Below are 16,352 nucleotides of genomic sequence, written 5' to 3' on the forward strand. Positions count from 1 at the left end.
CGTCATTAAGTTTATTTCCACTTGGCATTTTTTAATGTCATACATTTTTTGTCATTTCAATGCCTAGTGGAAATTCGGCATTAGTAAAATTTTGTCGTAAGCGTCATTTGTCCACAATTTGGCAGCCACTTTGTATGAAATACGACAAAATGTGATCAAAATTTGTACCAAATTAACGCCACTTTTTACTCAATATCTCGGAAACTAAAGGTGATATTCAAAAATGGAGAACGCCATTTTTAAGATATTTTATATGGCTGCATCACTAACTAAATTTTTACTAAATTGTCGAAAAAATTTTAGTCAATATCTCAGAAACTAAAAGAGATATCTAAAAACTGACCAATCGAAAGACCTTATTTCAAAATATATAACTGCATCTAGAACTAAAAATCGTCAAAATGGTGTTTACGACAATCTTTTACCCAGGCGACGATTCATATGTATGTATGTTTAAATCATACTCTATGGGAAACAGGGCAGTAGATTCGCGAAATCTGTAATAGGTGACGGAAATTGCAAAAAAATATCTTTAGTTTTACATGTTTTTATTATTGCTTTCCACAAAAATCATTCGTGCTCTTGTAGTGTACAATAGAAATAAAAAATTAAAAATTGTTACTAAACACAAATACTAAACATTATTAGTACGCCTAACTTATTTGTTAAGCATTTAACAATATACATACATGCATACATACAAATTTAGAATCATTAATTAAACTCGAACTGATTGTTAACGAATTTACTTTAAATTATGTATTCAAAAATCAAATTAGGCAAAGATAAAAAAGTATGTTTGACCAGTGAATGTGCGCGATAATTCCCAAAACTATAAAAACTCCGCTAAACGAAATAAATAAATATGCAACATAACAAATACTTACTTACATATTAGGCAATTAAATAATAATAAAATATATATATAATAAAAAGTATATAAATATGAAGGCGAAGTATTAAAATCAGTTTTACCTTTTAGCGCAAATGTAGTTACTACAAATATTAAATCGTATATGAGAAACATCTCAACATAACTGTTAAAAATAATGAATGTAGTTAACTTTAAAATAAATCCCTACAAAACTAAAATTTACAGCATAAAAAGAAAAAAAAACAAAAGAAAATAATTAAATGGATTTTAAGCCGCACAATTACACTTGCACACACGAACACATATACTCACACGTTTAAGTGGATAATAAAAATGCAAACAAACTTGAATGCAGAAAATATTAAGGAGTGTGTTAATTAGATTCATTTTGTAGGATAGATTAAGTTTTTTCGATAAAGGGGTAGGTCATACAGTTGTGCATTGTGTTTTCTGTCTTCATGAACTTTATTCACATTTGTCGTTAGTTTTGCCTTTGTCGGAGGAGCTTAACCACTGTAGCGGTTATTAGTATACACAGCCAGTACATTGCCGGGATTCGTTGTCATGATTAAACTACGTTAGCTGAGTATTTTAAAATATATCTATGTATGAAGGATCAGAATTTGTGGTAGGTAGTGCCTGTCGCGGTAGCTTTTCGTCTTTTGTCTGTATGCCCATCAACGCCTTCGCTGACGCTGCCACTCGCTATCATTAACAAAGGAAGTATCCGTTGCTTCACAACTAATGAATACAAAATAAAATAAAATAACTTACTACTAATACTACTAATAAAACTGCATATTGAAAAACGGAAATCCCAACGTCACTCACACTTGCTTCCTTCCCTTCCACGGGTATGTTTTGCTTTTATTATTTCAGAGGACACAACCTCTGCGACACATTCCACCACATACGACACCAGCGCACTACTCAACACCACTGAAGGTTTGGAAATTCACGTGGAGATGCCTTCCAAGCAACGTCGCAACAAAGATAAAAAACAACAGGATCTAGAATTAGCATTAAAACGCAAATTAAATCGAGATTTGAAGGAACGTTATTTTCATTTGCACAAGACCAGTTTGCTATGCTGTTTTGCACGCAGTTACCGTTACAATCGCATGCTCAACGATACACCGCTGATGCAGGCTGCGCTGAAATTGCTGCCTAGCAGCAACGCCTATCCGCCGGAGCGTGGCACCGAAATCAAATATTTTCAATCAATGGTCACCTGGTATAAGACAGCGGTAAAGCTAGCTTCGCCGAATTTGTATGGCGAAAAAGTTCGCAAGAGTAGGAGGCGTGTGAAGCGGGAGCTTTTAGCGCAAATTAAGCGGAAGGAGGCAAGCTGCAAGCAGGATTTTGTATTCATATTTGTAGTATTATTGCGGGCAATGGGACTACAGTGTCGGTTGATCGTAAATATGCAGCCATTGCCGCTGCGACCGGCGCAATCGGACTTGCTCACGATAAAAATGAAACGAGATGGGGATAAGAAGGAAGACGAGGCAGTGGATGCGAAGAAAGCGAGGGTGGAAAGCGGTGTCAAAGCAGCTAGTGAGAAGATAGAAAAGCTGCATGTTGGAAGTGCTGACAAAGCGGTTAGGGAAAGGGGGTTGAAGAGTGGGGAAAAAAATGTGAATGAGGAGAAGAAAAATTGGAAAGGGAAAGGGGATAAAGTCAGTGGTAAAGAAGGAGAAAAAATTCAAGGAAGGGGCGCCAAAGAAAAAGAGCGAAAGGAGATGGATGCTTCAAAGGACAACACCTCCGATAAAAAGCGCGCTGTACGAAATAAGGGCACTGAAAAAGAAAAAGAGCAGCCACCGAAAAAGTCTCACAGAGAACACAAAAAGGCGCCTAGCGCCAAGTTAGCTGAATTGAAACAAGTCGAAAAGTTAGCTGACAGCGAAAAATTTAGGTCCGAACTTAAGTCCGGGTCGCCTGAAGTTCAACAGACTAAAGATACAAATAAAAAAGCCGTTTTATATGAGAAGGAACCTCAAAAAGAAGAAGATAAGATAAAAATTTACAACTCCAACCGTGAAGACACTGTAAAACACGCACAGCTCACTCAAAGGAAGCCACAACTGTCTCGACTGAACAGGGACAAAAAAGCCGCTGCCAAACCGGATGCTGGTGATTTGTCCGCTGATAAACCTGGTCTCATCGTGGAAGCCACACCCATCGCGCGACGTACGCGCAAAGCCTCAACCGAAAAAGCAATAGCAGCAGCAACAAAAAGCGCGAGACCAGTAATACAAATTGGCTCGCCTAAAATACCTAAAATCATCATTCAATCTGGAAAGACAATAGTGAATAACGCCGTACTTAGTGAGCGTGAAAATCAGCCGCGTGCCAGCGGCAGCACAACAGCACCGCCACGTGCACGCTCGCGCAGCAAATCTCCAAAGTTACATATCTCTCCTACTTTTCTGCAGAGCACTAACTATAGAAATAAGTTTCCAGAGTCGACAGTAGGCGAAAAAAAACTGCAAAAACGCGCAAATTCAACTCGCCCTAACTCAAAGAGCCCCGTACAGAAAGTGCAAATTTCCACCGATTTTTTGCTAAACCAACACACCAATGCAACTGAGCCGGCCGCAACGCGTATTTTACGCTCGCGTCAGAAACCCAATGAGGTGGTGGGAGGTGGGCAAGAAAAACTGCCAACGGTACCACAGTTGGACGGCGCTGATGATTGCTTAGAGAAGGTGAGTAAAAAGAAGCGACCAAAATTGGAAAAATTAAAGCAGAAATCGCATTCGCGAGACGAATCCGATGAAGATTTTGAGCCATCACCGCCGAAGCAGCCTAAGAAGGCACCAAAAGTATCGGTGAAGAAGGCGGCCATAGACAGACGTGTTTTGTCGTCCGATGAAGAAGAAAGCAAAGGTGGCGCGGTGAAGCGTAATCCGACAGCAGCAGACATCTGGGTGGAAGTTTGGTCCGATGCGGAAGAGCAGTGGGTTTGCATAGAGTTGTTCAAAGGCAAATTGCATTCCGTGGAGGCGATAAGGGTGAGTACTTAATACAAAAAAAAAAACAACTAAATTTTTTCATAAACTGTATATGAATTTTTCTTTTAATTTTTTAGAAAGCCGCCTCCTCCAGTTTCGCCTATGTGTTCGCATTCCAGAATGATTTGAGTATCAAGGACGTGACTGCTCGTTATTGTCCCAATTGGGCAACAACTGTACGCAAGTCGCGAGTCGAACGCGCATGGCTGGAGGCAGCCTTTGGACCGTACTATGGTCAGCGCACACAGCGCGACATTCGCGAGGATCAGGAGATGCGTCGCATACACGAGGAGAAGCCAATGCCCACGGCGATTGCCGACTTTAAAGATCACCCGCTATATGCACTCGAGCGTCATTTGCTCAAATTCCAAGCGATTTATCCACCGGATCCACCAACATTGGGCTTCATACGCGGCGAAGCGGTCTATGCGCGAGAGTGTGTACACACTCTGCACTCACGTGAGATTTGGCTGAAGCAGGCGCGCACTGTTAAGCTGGGCGAGCAGCCGTATAAAATTGTAAAGGCGCGACCTAAGTGGGATCGGGTAAGTTTAAGAATTGAGATGAGTAAATTTTCGTTTTTGTACAAGTATAGCCACACCACAGTTGACGCAAACAGTTATAAAAGATCAACCGCTTGAGATTTTCGGTTATTGGCAAACGGAGGATTACGAGCCGCCAACAGCCGAAAATGGTTTAGTGCCGCGTAACGCCTACGGTAATGTGGAGTTATTCAAGGAGTGCATGTTACCCAAGAAGACGGTGCATTTACGCTGTAAGTTGCGATTTAAGGCCAACCAAAATGTGGGTTGCTCAATGAATTTCCTTCTTTTTCAGTACCTGGCTTGAATCGTATTTGCAAGAAGTTAGGCGTCGATTGTGCGCAAGCCGTGACAGGTTTTGATTTCCATCAAGGCGCCTGCCATCCAACGTACGATGGTTTTGTTGTATGCGAGGAGTTCGGCGATCAAGTGACCGCTGCATGGTATCAAGATCAGGAAGAGCAGGAGAAGAAAGAGCAAGAAAAATATGAAGCACGTGTCTACGGTAATTGGAAGAAGCTCATCAAAGGTCTGCTCATACGCGAACGGCTAAAGAAGAAATATAATTTTTAATTGTACGCATGGAATATATACATTTGGTCTTTAAGTTATGTGTTTAAGTGTTTTTGTTTATATCCACAAATTTGTGTAACTTTTTGTTTTCCGCCTGACGATTAACCATATTTATATTTTAAGTTTGAGTGTTAGTTAATAGTTTTCTAAGCGCCTTTAATGCGTTGTTTCGACGGTATTTTTTTTTTTTTCATACATTATATACACCGATCATATCTACTTTTTGAAACAGTTTTCAGCATCAATTTGACTGTGGTAAATTTGTATACTATTTTTAGTTCCATACGCGAAGTTTTTGCTGAAAAAGTGGCCCTTCGTGCTTATACATTTTCAAAAATCATCCAAAGGAAAATTTTCGACCCTTACATTTTTCGAAGCAACGCTTTAAAATACTAAATAATCATTCACATACTTACCTTTCGATAGTTAGAAAATATTTTTTTATTAAATTTCCTCAAGTGAGATGAATATTTAATGAAACATTCAGGTGGTTGAGATCAGTCTATGATTATAGTCCTTACAAGCAATTTTTTTGTCTGTTAATTTTCTTATTACTTTTTTGCCTCAATTCAGTATATGCCCTAGTAATTTTACCAATCTGTAATAGCACACATTTTTTGTTAACCTTGATTTGTGATTTAATAAAGAAAACAACTTACAAAAGAGAAGTATTTTCTATATACAAAAGGTCGTTTTATTTAAAAAGTTCTGATCCTATTATGATGTCCCCGGTGCAATTTTTTTTTCTGGGCAGCTTAGTGAGCAACGAGAGACACTTACATATGTGCGAGATGCGCAACCAACGCAAGTTAAGAGGAAGGTTAGACTACAGCTGGGAATTCACGACGGCGGCGAACCAATTCCGACGGTGAATAACCCGAAAATACACGGAGTAGTATTGGAAGGATGCAATCGGAAAATATATGATTAGCTTATTGACTTCCCGAAACACAAACTAAGAATTCGAATAGATATCTTAACAGGTCATTGCAGACTAAGAAGTCACCTACATAAACTCGTTTCCGTAGCAGGACAGCTGAAACTTCTGAGCCATGCTATTCGAATGTTATGTGGTGTCGAGGAGAGGAGGGAAGCCATGCATTCGCATGCACTTGATGACACCAAACAACCTACTGCATTTCCTAAGGGAGCTAGGGTTGAGCAAGGTGCTGTAAGGAGCAAGAGGGAAAAATAGATCTCCTGATCGAAGTGCGTTCCTCAAAGGAATACCTTTTTATCAAGGGAACTGAGAAGCCAATTTCACACGATTTACAGATCTCATATTGTGCCCGTTCTTTTATACGACGCAGAAACTTTGACGAATTAGAACAAGGATATGGAAGAGGGATATCGAACAGGATAGATTGCTCTGCTTTCTACATACGCCAGCGGAACGACCCAGATTTACATCTGGCCCAAGGATTGTCACTCCAGCATCATTCCCCAAAAAAAAGTTGTATACTGTTACAATACGAGCTTTCTAATGAACTTGGTTTAATTAAACCCAAAAAATATGTATGTACCTATGCATGGAAGGTTTTTGGGTAAAGAGATCCTTTGACTTGGCATCCATAAAGGGCTGGGATTATTCGCATATCCCTTCGGATATTTGTGCATCCGTGTAAGATTGGGATATTTTGTTAATATCCGTTCTCTTTTCTTATCCGGGAATACCCCTTTTTATGAGATATTCGAGTATCCGCATATACAAAAATTCGAGTAGAACTCCCAGTCCTAAATGTAGTTTCTGATGTTGTGCACAGGTACTAGCATGCGGCTGAAAAGAAAAATAATATACACGTCTGTTTCATTGTGGAAAGAACTCGCGCTATCGGTCTAAAGTAAAATTTTATGCAGCCAGGGACTGAGGGCTTACAGTAATCAGCGTATGCCAAATCGTTCATGCAGCTTGGAAATAAAGCAAACATTTTAATAAATCTCACATGTAAACTATAGAGTAATTCGATAAGACCGCAGATGTTCGCGATAGGGCCGTTGTCGGCATAAATATCGGAAAAGTACGGTGCGATGACTCCACCAGCCTAAAAACCAAATCAAATGGGTGCAGTTTTTCTTATTAACGAATCCGTTTAGGTAAAAACGTGCATCATTGTTCAGGACGATTTTTTTTTAATCGCCATCAACGTTTGGATTACGCGTTTTACGAGTACAGCTCTTTGAATAACTTTGCCGCCAAAGCCTGTAGTATTAATTGTCTGAAAAAATATAAAAAAAAGCGTTAACATATCACAAATAATTGCTGCCAAAGATTAGCACCACCATATTCGATTTGTTTAATTTTATGTTAAATTAAATATTTATTTGTTGCTTATTATTTACCATACAGAATATATGTGATAAAGTTAACCAATAGACTAAAGTCTTATTCAATACTTTTATTATTTATCAATTGAAATTTCTATTTCCTAGTCAATATATCCAATTTAAGCGAATTTAAATAATTTATATCGAAATTTGTTCTTTTGTTTTTATGTTATTACGGGTTTTTAATGGACACATCAAAAATATTGAATTTTAATTTGCGAAAAATCTTACTTTACACTAAATATGTAATGCACATTTTTCCGTTTTTTCTGTTCTATTTTTAATTATTTATATTAGGCGGTTGTAAAGTAGAAGCGTTGTATATTTATGCGAATTCTTGCAAATGGAATGCGACGTACTGGGGCATAAATCCATAGCAGTGCTATAACTCTGCTTATTAAGTACAATGCGGAGAATGTAATCTCATAAAACGCACGGAGAAAATTGTTGCGCAGGCAGATAGAGAAGGTAATGCAAAAAAACGCAGTCAGAAATAAGTGAACTAAAATCCATATTCAAGCAAAAGCGAGGATAATTCAGAATATGTAGTTTTGAAAGAGGCAGCAATAACTCGATTTAAATTTATGCCTCAACATTTGTAGTTTCCCTTACTTTCTCTTGCCAGTTGCAACATTTAAACCTCGAAAGTCTTTTCTTCCTCTAAAACTAATTTAGATAAACAACTAAAAAAAAACAACAATATAAAATTTAGACCTTGATTTAGGCTAGTAAAATCTCAACTTCTCGTGAAAAGTAAATAAAATTAGATACCAAAAACAATTTCGTGGCTGCCTATCTGGGTTAGTTTTCAAAAAGTTCTTTGGTGTCTCTTTATAGTTGTTTTTAGCTGTGCCCTTTCACCGCACAACTGTCCAATCTCTCTTCCTCCCTCGTTTCTATGACTTTGCTGTTGTGCTGCTAAGCGTGCCACAGTAACTTGGTCCTGTGCGCTGTATCGGCGCCACTGCTGCATCATTCGCCTTTGAATTCCTATTTATATCATTGTTTGCCGCATACTCAGCCGCTTGCTGTTGTAGTCGTTGCTTGTAGGCATTTTGCACTTTCAGATAATCGATATACATGCGACGCGCTTGATTGAGTACCCGCGTCACATCGTGCTTGCGCACCATCTTATCGAAATGCATTGCAATCTCATTGTAGTCCATGCCATTTTTCATAATCGTTTGACGGTGTTGAAGCAGCAATGTTAAACAGAGAAATACAAGAAAAGGATTGCCACCGCCGAATTCTGTGGGCGGCGGCAAGACTGGCGGGGTGGGCCCCAGTGAGACACCACCACCGGATGCACTTACATCAGCTGCCGCCACTTCTTCATTTCGTGCTGTTGGTTTAGCGAATGAAATTTCATCAACTGCATTTGTGGCCAACTCTACAGGCGATGCATTGGCGGTGTCTGTGGAAATCGGCACCAATACTTCTGGCAAACTACTACTGTTGGGCAGTACACCTGTCACGCCATCTATTCGCAAATTCGTGGTTGTATCGACAAAGGGATTGAGCATGTTTTGCACTGGTAATGCAGTGTTTTCAGCGACGCCATTTACTTGGCCGTCATTATAGTTGTTATCAATTGCCTCGCTAAGCAGCTCATCTACATCGTGCCATGCTGTGCTGGTGGACACATGCTGCAAAGGTTCTATGCTGCTTTTCGTGCGACTATTTCGGCTTCGACGGCGTATAAGGAGCTCGCTTATATCAGGACATGCAACTATTTCATTTTCTTTCAGATCCTCTACCAAGTCCAAGGAGTCTTTATCCAGTTTTTCATACTCAATGCCACAATTGACAGATGGCGGCAGGCCAACAGGATCTCCAAATACCTGTCGGTCCAAATTATCAGCTTCCAAGCGCAATTCGCGTGTAATGGCTGTTGTCATTGGGTAATACTCTTGATCTTGACTATCATCGGGCGTTAAACTTGGTTCTGCTGGCAGCTTTTTGATGGGTGTGCGCGCCTCCTCCCGTAAACAACTTGCATATCGTTCACGTTCTTCCGCTGTGTCAGCTTTGCGTTCGTAGGTTGGTGTGCGGTCGGGTGTTGGGGCCGCCGAAGAGCCAAGCGATGCAAGCTCCGATTGCAAACTATTATTGCTGGCATTATTTGCTTGTTGTATTGCTGTCGCCGCGGTGGAGCCACTCCATGTGGTATCAGGCACAGACGATGAATCTGATTCGTCAAGGGAGGAGACAAAACCGCTTCGAGTTAGATGCACAAGTGGATGTGGTGTTGTGAATGCAGCTGCTGATGTGACGGAAGCTGCTGCGCTTGTCTGTGTGTGGGCATGCGTGGGCGAAGGTGTTTTAGATTTTTCCTTACAGTGAGTGTTCATGCTAAAGTTGCTGCTGGTGGCACTGTTGCCTGACAGCGTCGGTGATGTTGTCGAAAATTTATCCGCAATACGATTTTTATTTATTGAGGCGAAATTCAAAAATTCATTGAAATTTTTAACCAACTTTTGCTGCGACCTTTCAGTGGCACTGATGTTTGTCTCTTCGAACGACAATCCTGTAAATAAGAGTCGATTTATATTTTACTGTTTTAATAAATGGAATACTTTTCTATTACCCACTCACCTTTTCTACTCGTCGCAGCAATTTTTTCTTTAAGGTCCTTGAAATGCCCACCACCGCCACTGCTTACACGCCGAACACTCTCGCCCACATTGGAAGCATTTGCAATTTGTTTAGCTATTATATTGCTAACGCTGTTGTAATTCGATAAAATGTTCTTATTTTGCAATTTGGCAATCCCCTTAGGAAGTTGTGGAATCTTTCCCATCAGTCCCATTTCATCACTTAGTTCTTCTGCATCATTCACTGCCATACCATCTTTTGTAGATGATTTATTAGAAGGGGCAGGCGACTTGTACGATTCAAGTATTTCTTCCTTAATGTGGTCGTCATCTTTAAACGGATTTGTTGGATGAAATATGAAGTGATTAATTTCTTTGGAACCGTTATTGGCGCTACTATCGTTACTGGTGAAAACCTCGTCATCCTCGAAATTTTCCGCACTCTCTTCAGCCTTGGTTTTGGACGTTAAACTATTGGACTCGACGTTTATTACTTCTTCCATACCTTCCATCAACAACATCATCTTGGATTCGTCTAAACTTTGATGAGCTTTTGACGAGTGACGTCGCCGGCATGCCACTGCGCGTGGCATATTATCGTCCAAACTCTGATTAAGGCGTTTCGTTGCATCTAATCGCAAGCTGTTTATCACTCCTCCACCAGCGCTAAGTGAAGAGTTTAGTGAATTCAATGAAGCAGAAGAGCTTTGGCGGCGAAGTGCACACACCTTGGTGTAAGGATTTTCACGTTGCTTCACCAGCAAATAGGAGGGACTTATTGGTGCGCCGTATGAACTTGAAAGTGAGCTGGACGTCGTTGGAACAGGGCTTTCCGAAATAGGCACAAACTCCTATATTTAAAAAAAAAGACAAAAATAAACTAGATACATTTTTACAAAATAAATATTTTCTTGCCTTTTCGAATAAGTTCAGTTCTTTTCCAATACTTGTTTCATATTTTAACGAACTCCATTGCACTTCAAGCATACGCAGGGCATCGTCAAACGGAAATTCACGCTTCAATTCGAGTAATAGCCAACGGTAACAAAAGAGCAAATCATCCGCCTGTTGTGATTTTAAGTACTCCCAAAATTCAGGATCGTAAAAACTGAGCGCCTCGGTTAGATGCGCGAATTTTTGCGTCATGGCTATGCCATCCAACATGAAATTACCCCTTACTCGTGACATTATGGCGCAGAAACAGATGTAAGCCTGTGCTTCATCGTTCATGGTTACTAGTAATGGAGAAGCGATATCCGACATGCCCTGACAATAGCTAACAGAAGGATGATTGAGCGCATATGTCGTCAGTATATTAAAAAGTGATGCAATATTTTGATTGTCGTCGCTGCCGGCGTAGAAAGGATGCAGACGATCTGTACGTAAAACGTCCTTCTTTACCATGCTGGTGACGTATGAAAGCTCGCCGGCCATGCAACCTAGAACGCAAATTAATTATTTTAACGTTTTGAAAGACAATTTTTTTATATATTTAATTACTTATATACGTACCCTGCTTAACTGCATCCTTCCACGTATCGCGTAGCCTAATGTATTGTTCCGATTTTCTCCGCATATAATCCATGCGTTGGTGACCATTCATACCATGCGGATATACATTTAAAATGTGTTTCCACACAACCCGACGCAAACTTGGATCGATTCCCCCAAAGAATATAACCTTACGCAACTCATCTGTACGTTTGATTTGTCCTAGCGCATCTAAAAACAATCTGAATTCATTGTCCGCCAAAGGCGGTCGTGGCGGCAATGATGCCATTGTTTCCTCGGACAAATTGAATGCCTTTTGAACGATGGAAAATGTTTTCTCCATATGGTTCATTATCAGACCCGGTAATTTTGTCTGCATATTTTGCACATACTTTTGTGATGCCCCTATTGACTGCTGTAGCGGCGAAATAGCTTCGCGCGCACCCGTATTGGTTGAGAAATTGGGAGAAAGTGCATTGACACTTGTATTGCCGCTGCCACTACCACTACTGACTGCACTGCTTGTGGTAGCTGCTGCTTCAATGTCCCATTCTCTTACCTCCGTAAATGGTTTAATATCGATTTGCAACATAAGACACGGTTCCGTTGCTGTCTGTATGGAGAGATTATGTATACGTAGAAAAGCCGCATCTAAATCCCAATCGGACAGTACACATAAGTATATTTCATTGCCCGCTGGATCAAATGCTTTGTATTTGATTGAGAAATCCGATTTAATGTCGAAGGCTTTAGCAAGCAATGAGTAGAGCACTTCCAACGACGTGATTTGCGGGTCGACGCTAAACTTGCGCCACTCTGGCTGAACATTTGGCTCACATTTCTAGAGGATTTGAAATTTTGTGGAGAATTTGACGAAACAATTAAAATCCAGTTTAGCGTAATTAGAGGTTTTCGCAGCCATTTTAACATATTTACCTTGACTTTAACGCGAACAGCGCAATGCGGGTAACTGGCCATATTTCTTCCACGTTCACTAATTTAAACTGAGCCAGTTAGTTGCTTAGCGTATGCTAGTGATTGTATTATAATTAACGTTCACTATGAATTCCATACCATCCATCTGTATTGCACAATTTTCACAAAGTTGCAAAAACTAGCTCTAGCAGAAACACAATTTGGGTGCAATGAACAGCTGAAAATGCCAACTGCGAAATGTTGCTGTGCCGTGTGCATGTGCAAAAGGATGCGTGTGTGTGAAATGTCAGTTGCCTGATGGGAAGTATACGAAAAGGAGTTCGTATAAACATCTGTTTGCTACCAGCAGAGTTGTTATTTTATAGTGAAGCGCTCTTCTCTCTTTTCCACAATAACCCGATGACCAAGCAGGCTTTCAGGCAAGATTTGACGTGTCTGAAAGGGGTCTAAGCTAAAGTTAGGTACATTTGTGCATATATACGGTGACCACCCGTCCTGTATTATACGGGGCCCCCTTCTTTTTTCGTCAATAGTCCTGGAAGTTTATTTATTTTATACCGGACGACAAATGTTCTGTATTTCTTTCAATGTCTCGTATTCCGTATTTTGGCGTCTTAACAACTCATACAAATTACATGCCTATGAACCAGTTTTTAAACCTGTGACGATAGGGGGTACTCCCGATTGAACTGCCACTCAGAGTCTGGAAGTAAGTAGTGTGTTAAGTGCAGCTTGCCCGTCACGTAAACTCCTCCCGCTCGATCTATTTTCCACCACGTAGTCCATATCCTTGAGGATTGCAAATACCAAAGAGAAAAGTTAATGACGGTAAGTGCAGCAGTGCATCAAGAGCAACGCCACATATTGTAGAGAAACCTTTCGTACCGCACACTCTTGATTGAGAATCTGCTACACCCTATCAGTGACACATAGCTAATTATGGGTCTGATCATAGAGGTATAAATCCAAAGACCAGTTTACATTGCCAAAATGCTGCCCATTCTTTAGAGGTTTTGTGTTCCTCGTTAGATTTCCCCGAAAGTTTTGTATCCAGAGTTACTTATAGATAATTCATTTTCGGAGAATTCTGAATTGTGACTCCTTTCATTGTAAGGGCAATGAGACCATTCAGCATTCTCCGAATCGTGGTTTCAGACTAAGCTTCAATGACGAAATATCTAACAATACATCTTTTTTTTTTTGGACTATTTATCAAAAAAAAAAGGTTTTGTTATGAAGATTTATTTATTTTGTTTAAAATAAAATGAAAAACAGATTTTAATCGATATTATTCAAAGGATCTTGTAAACGCTTGAGAAAAACGTTCAAATTTGATTATCGAACACATCAACTTACTATTGTTTGTATGTAAATTTTACTCCCAAATATTTAAAAGAAAATCTCCCCTATCAAAAAATATCAATGTGGCAAAGCTATGCTTAATGTTTACATCTGGAGAAATGTCAAAAATCTGCTTTATAATCAAAAAATAGTAGTAATGAAACTACCTTCTTTTTTGTATCATGGTTTATCTATCACCCATGATTCAATAAAGAAAGGTTTTGTAAGTAGGTTTTTTCTAAAATTTGACACTCCCACCCATAGGGATGGTTTTTGGAAGCAGGAAAAAAGTGGCAGTGTTGCCGTGTCGTCGCGAAAATAATTATCCACATAAGGGAACGTGTTAAAATAATTTGACAGCTGTGGTCTGTAGCCCGTCGTACTTTACAGCGACTTGGCAGAATCAATAGGTCTCCACGAATGTCGACAAACACAACTATCCGGCATTTAAGGGAATTTCGTCTCTTCATCCTACAATGAATTTCTGGCTTGTGGTCGCCTGCGAATGCAGAACAAAATTTAAAAGGTAGAAATTTCGCTACTAAAAATTTAAAAATGTTCCTAAAACCTGAAAAAAGATTTGGAAAAGAAATATCACTGTTGTTGTGGTTTTTAGGAGTAGGGTGGGAGTGTCATTGATAAAATTAGAGTGAGAGAAAGTTTTTCTTACAACACCTTTCATTATTGAATCATGTCTATCACCCCTATTCTAGAACCCGAATTTTGGTAATTCGTAATTCGTAGCTGCGTTACGAAAAATCCACGCCCATCGCCCAATTGCAAAACCGCCTATCTTACTATCTTATCGAGAAAGTTCCGACATGTAACCGTTTACTTTCGATCATAAGCCATCAATTCCATTCCCGGATGCCATTATCGAGTAGTCGGCAACATAAGAGATAATTGAGACTCCTTTTGGCAGTTGAGGGAGCTTTGATGTGTAGTAATTAAACAGCGGCGGAAAAGTACACCACCCAATGGATTCCCCTGTTTAATTTTTCTCGGAATGCTGGTTTTGTCCCTGAAAATAATTGACGAATGTCGACCACTCAGATAATTCCCTGACCTCCGTTTTGATACGCTGTGGGAGAGAGGAAGCCTCAATGTATTCTAGAAGCGTGGAGTGGCTGACGGTGTCAAACGCTTCAGACAGGTCCAGCGCTACTAGGACTGTTATTTCACAGGGTCGGTTCCACTTCAGGTCACGAGTTATCTGCGTATTTATGTGCTGTTGTTGTACTCTGCACTTTACGGAATCCATGCTGATGCATCACTGGGCCAGTTTGTTCGCATAGTGCGGGTATATGGGAGTTGAGTGTGGATAAGTATGAGTCTGCCACAGTATCCAGACCTTAGTGCATCCAAGCTTTGCGGGTCCCTCGCGGCAGATGAAGCTCACTATTAGTCGGAAGCAAAATTGCCGTCTATAAATTCTAGCGTCAAGCGCCAAAAACTGTCAAAAAACCTCATGCATATAGAATTTGCATGCAACTTCCAACAATAACGAGGCGCTAGCTCCGAGCACGTGTAATTTTAATTTTTGACAGCGCATTATGCGTTGGAGTTGGTTGCAGAATACAGAAAGAAGACGAACAAGAGAAAGAGGAAACGCGAATAATAAACGGTCGCCCTCGGCAGGCAGTGGCAAACCTCCGAGTGTATTTCTGCCATGAAAACCAGCTTCTCATAAAAATACAATCGCCGTTCGGATCGGCGTAAAACTGCAAGTCCCTCCCCTTTGTGTGACAACATCAGGGCGCACGCCACAAATCGGAAGAGAAGCTCGGCCAAACACTAACATATGCGTAAGCGCCAATCTATTACACAGGCCAACGAAAATGGGAAATTTTGTTTCCTAAAATCTTAAAGCTGTTTTTGATAGATTTTTTTGTGCTGATTACGAATCTGTAAGTACAAAGTTTAGATTTTGAGGAAAACGTGGTCGAAGTATGAAAAAATCGTGTTTTTTGCAATATTTGAGGAGCGTTAGCAAAAAAAAAAAAGGTGATAGAACCTTCCACTTGGACTTTAACTAACGCTAAAACTCTCGACAACTTTCCCTGGAAATATCATTCGTGCACCTTGACTCAGCACAAAAAGGTCTATCAAAAACAGCTTTTACATTTTAGGAAACAAAATTAGTGTTGCCCTGTGTTATTATTATTAGTAAGGGAGCGTAGCAATATTAATACAAGCTGCTGCTCCAGGAACGAAAAATGATTTGTAGGCTCCCTGATGTAAACATGGTTAGATCGCCGAAAGGATCAGTCAGTTTTCGCCTGGGCTTTAGAAATTCCTTATTTTTTTATAAAATAATTTTGCAGATTTTTAGAGTTTACTCACTTTATTTATTTTAATTACATTTAACTAACATATGTATCTCATTTAAAATATTTTACAAATTTGTATTATAAAAATATTGCAATATACATAAATACATAAGTATATTTTTACAAATAAGCTGTCTACAATTTAAATATACATAAATGTAAGTGTTATTAAAATTAAACAAAAAAAATACGGCTCTTTGTATACAAAATAAATGACTACGTGTTACTCTTTGTGATGAGCTCCCAAACAAGTGTCAGTTATAGCTAAATCTTAAACTATTAAGCATAATTAATAACACAGGCCAACAAGTGTCAAGAAGCAGAACCAC

At 39.7% G+C, this 16,352-nt stretch overlaps 2 protein-coding genes across 3 annotated transcripts; one reads left to right on the forward strand and one right to left on the reverse strand.

Annotated features, from left to right (window-relative positions):
* Window positions 1-1,638: 1,638 nt before the first annotated feature.
* LOC118743800 (DNA repair protein complementing XP-C cells homolog) lies at window positions 1,639-5,044 on the forward strand (the record flags this gene model as incomplete). The annotated part of the gene is made up of 4 exons (XM_036476565.1): window positions 1,639-3,891; window positions 3,969-4,436; window positions 4,498-4,666; window positions 4,729-5,044. Coding segments are annotated over 4 exons (3,168 nt in total), but the record flags the coding sequence as incomplete, so codon positions are not given.
* Window positions 5,045-5,708: 664 nt separating this feature from the next.
* LOC118742711 lies at window positions 5,709-12,621 on the reverse strand. 2 transcript variants are annotated; one of them, XR_004993389.1, is made up of 6 exons: window positions 12,353-12,621; window positions 11,438-12,257; window positions 10,841-11,364; window positions 9,927-10,776; window positions 8,103-9,858; window positions 5,709-7,222 (listed from the first exon to the last, which is right to left on the reverse strand). XR_004993389.1 is itself a non-coding variant. In XM_036474979.1 (5 exons), the coding sequence occupies exons 1-5, from the start codon at window positions 12,392-12,394 to the stop codon at window positions 8,228-8,230; spliced, it is 3,867 nt and encodes a 1,288-aa protein (XP_036330872.1). In that variant the 5' UTR covers window positions 12,395-12,621; the 3' UTR covers window positions 7,615-8,227. The 2 variants fall into 2 exon arrangements, 1 of the variants encoding a protein (XP_036330872.1); XM_036474979.1 differs by lacking the exon at window positions 5,709-7,222 and having other exon boundaries at window positions 7,615-9,858.
* Window positions 12,622-16,352: the final 3,731 nt, after the last annotated feature.

The sequence above is a fragment of the Rhagoletis pomonella genome, unplaced genomic scaffold (assembly GCF_013731165.1).
Source record: "Rhagoletis pomonella isolate Grant_MI unplaced genomic scaffold, Rhpom_1.0 Rhpom_scaffold_00007, whole genome shotgun sequence".
NCBI lineage: Eukaryota > Metazoa > Arthropoda > Insecta > Diptera > Tephritidae > Rhagoletis > Rhagoletis pomonella.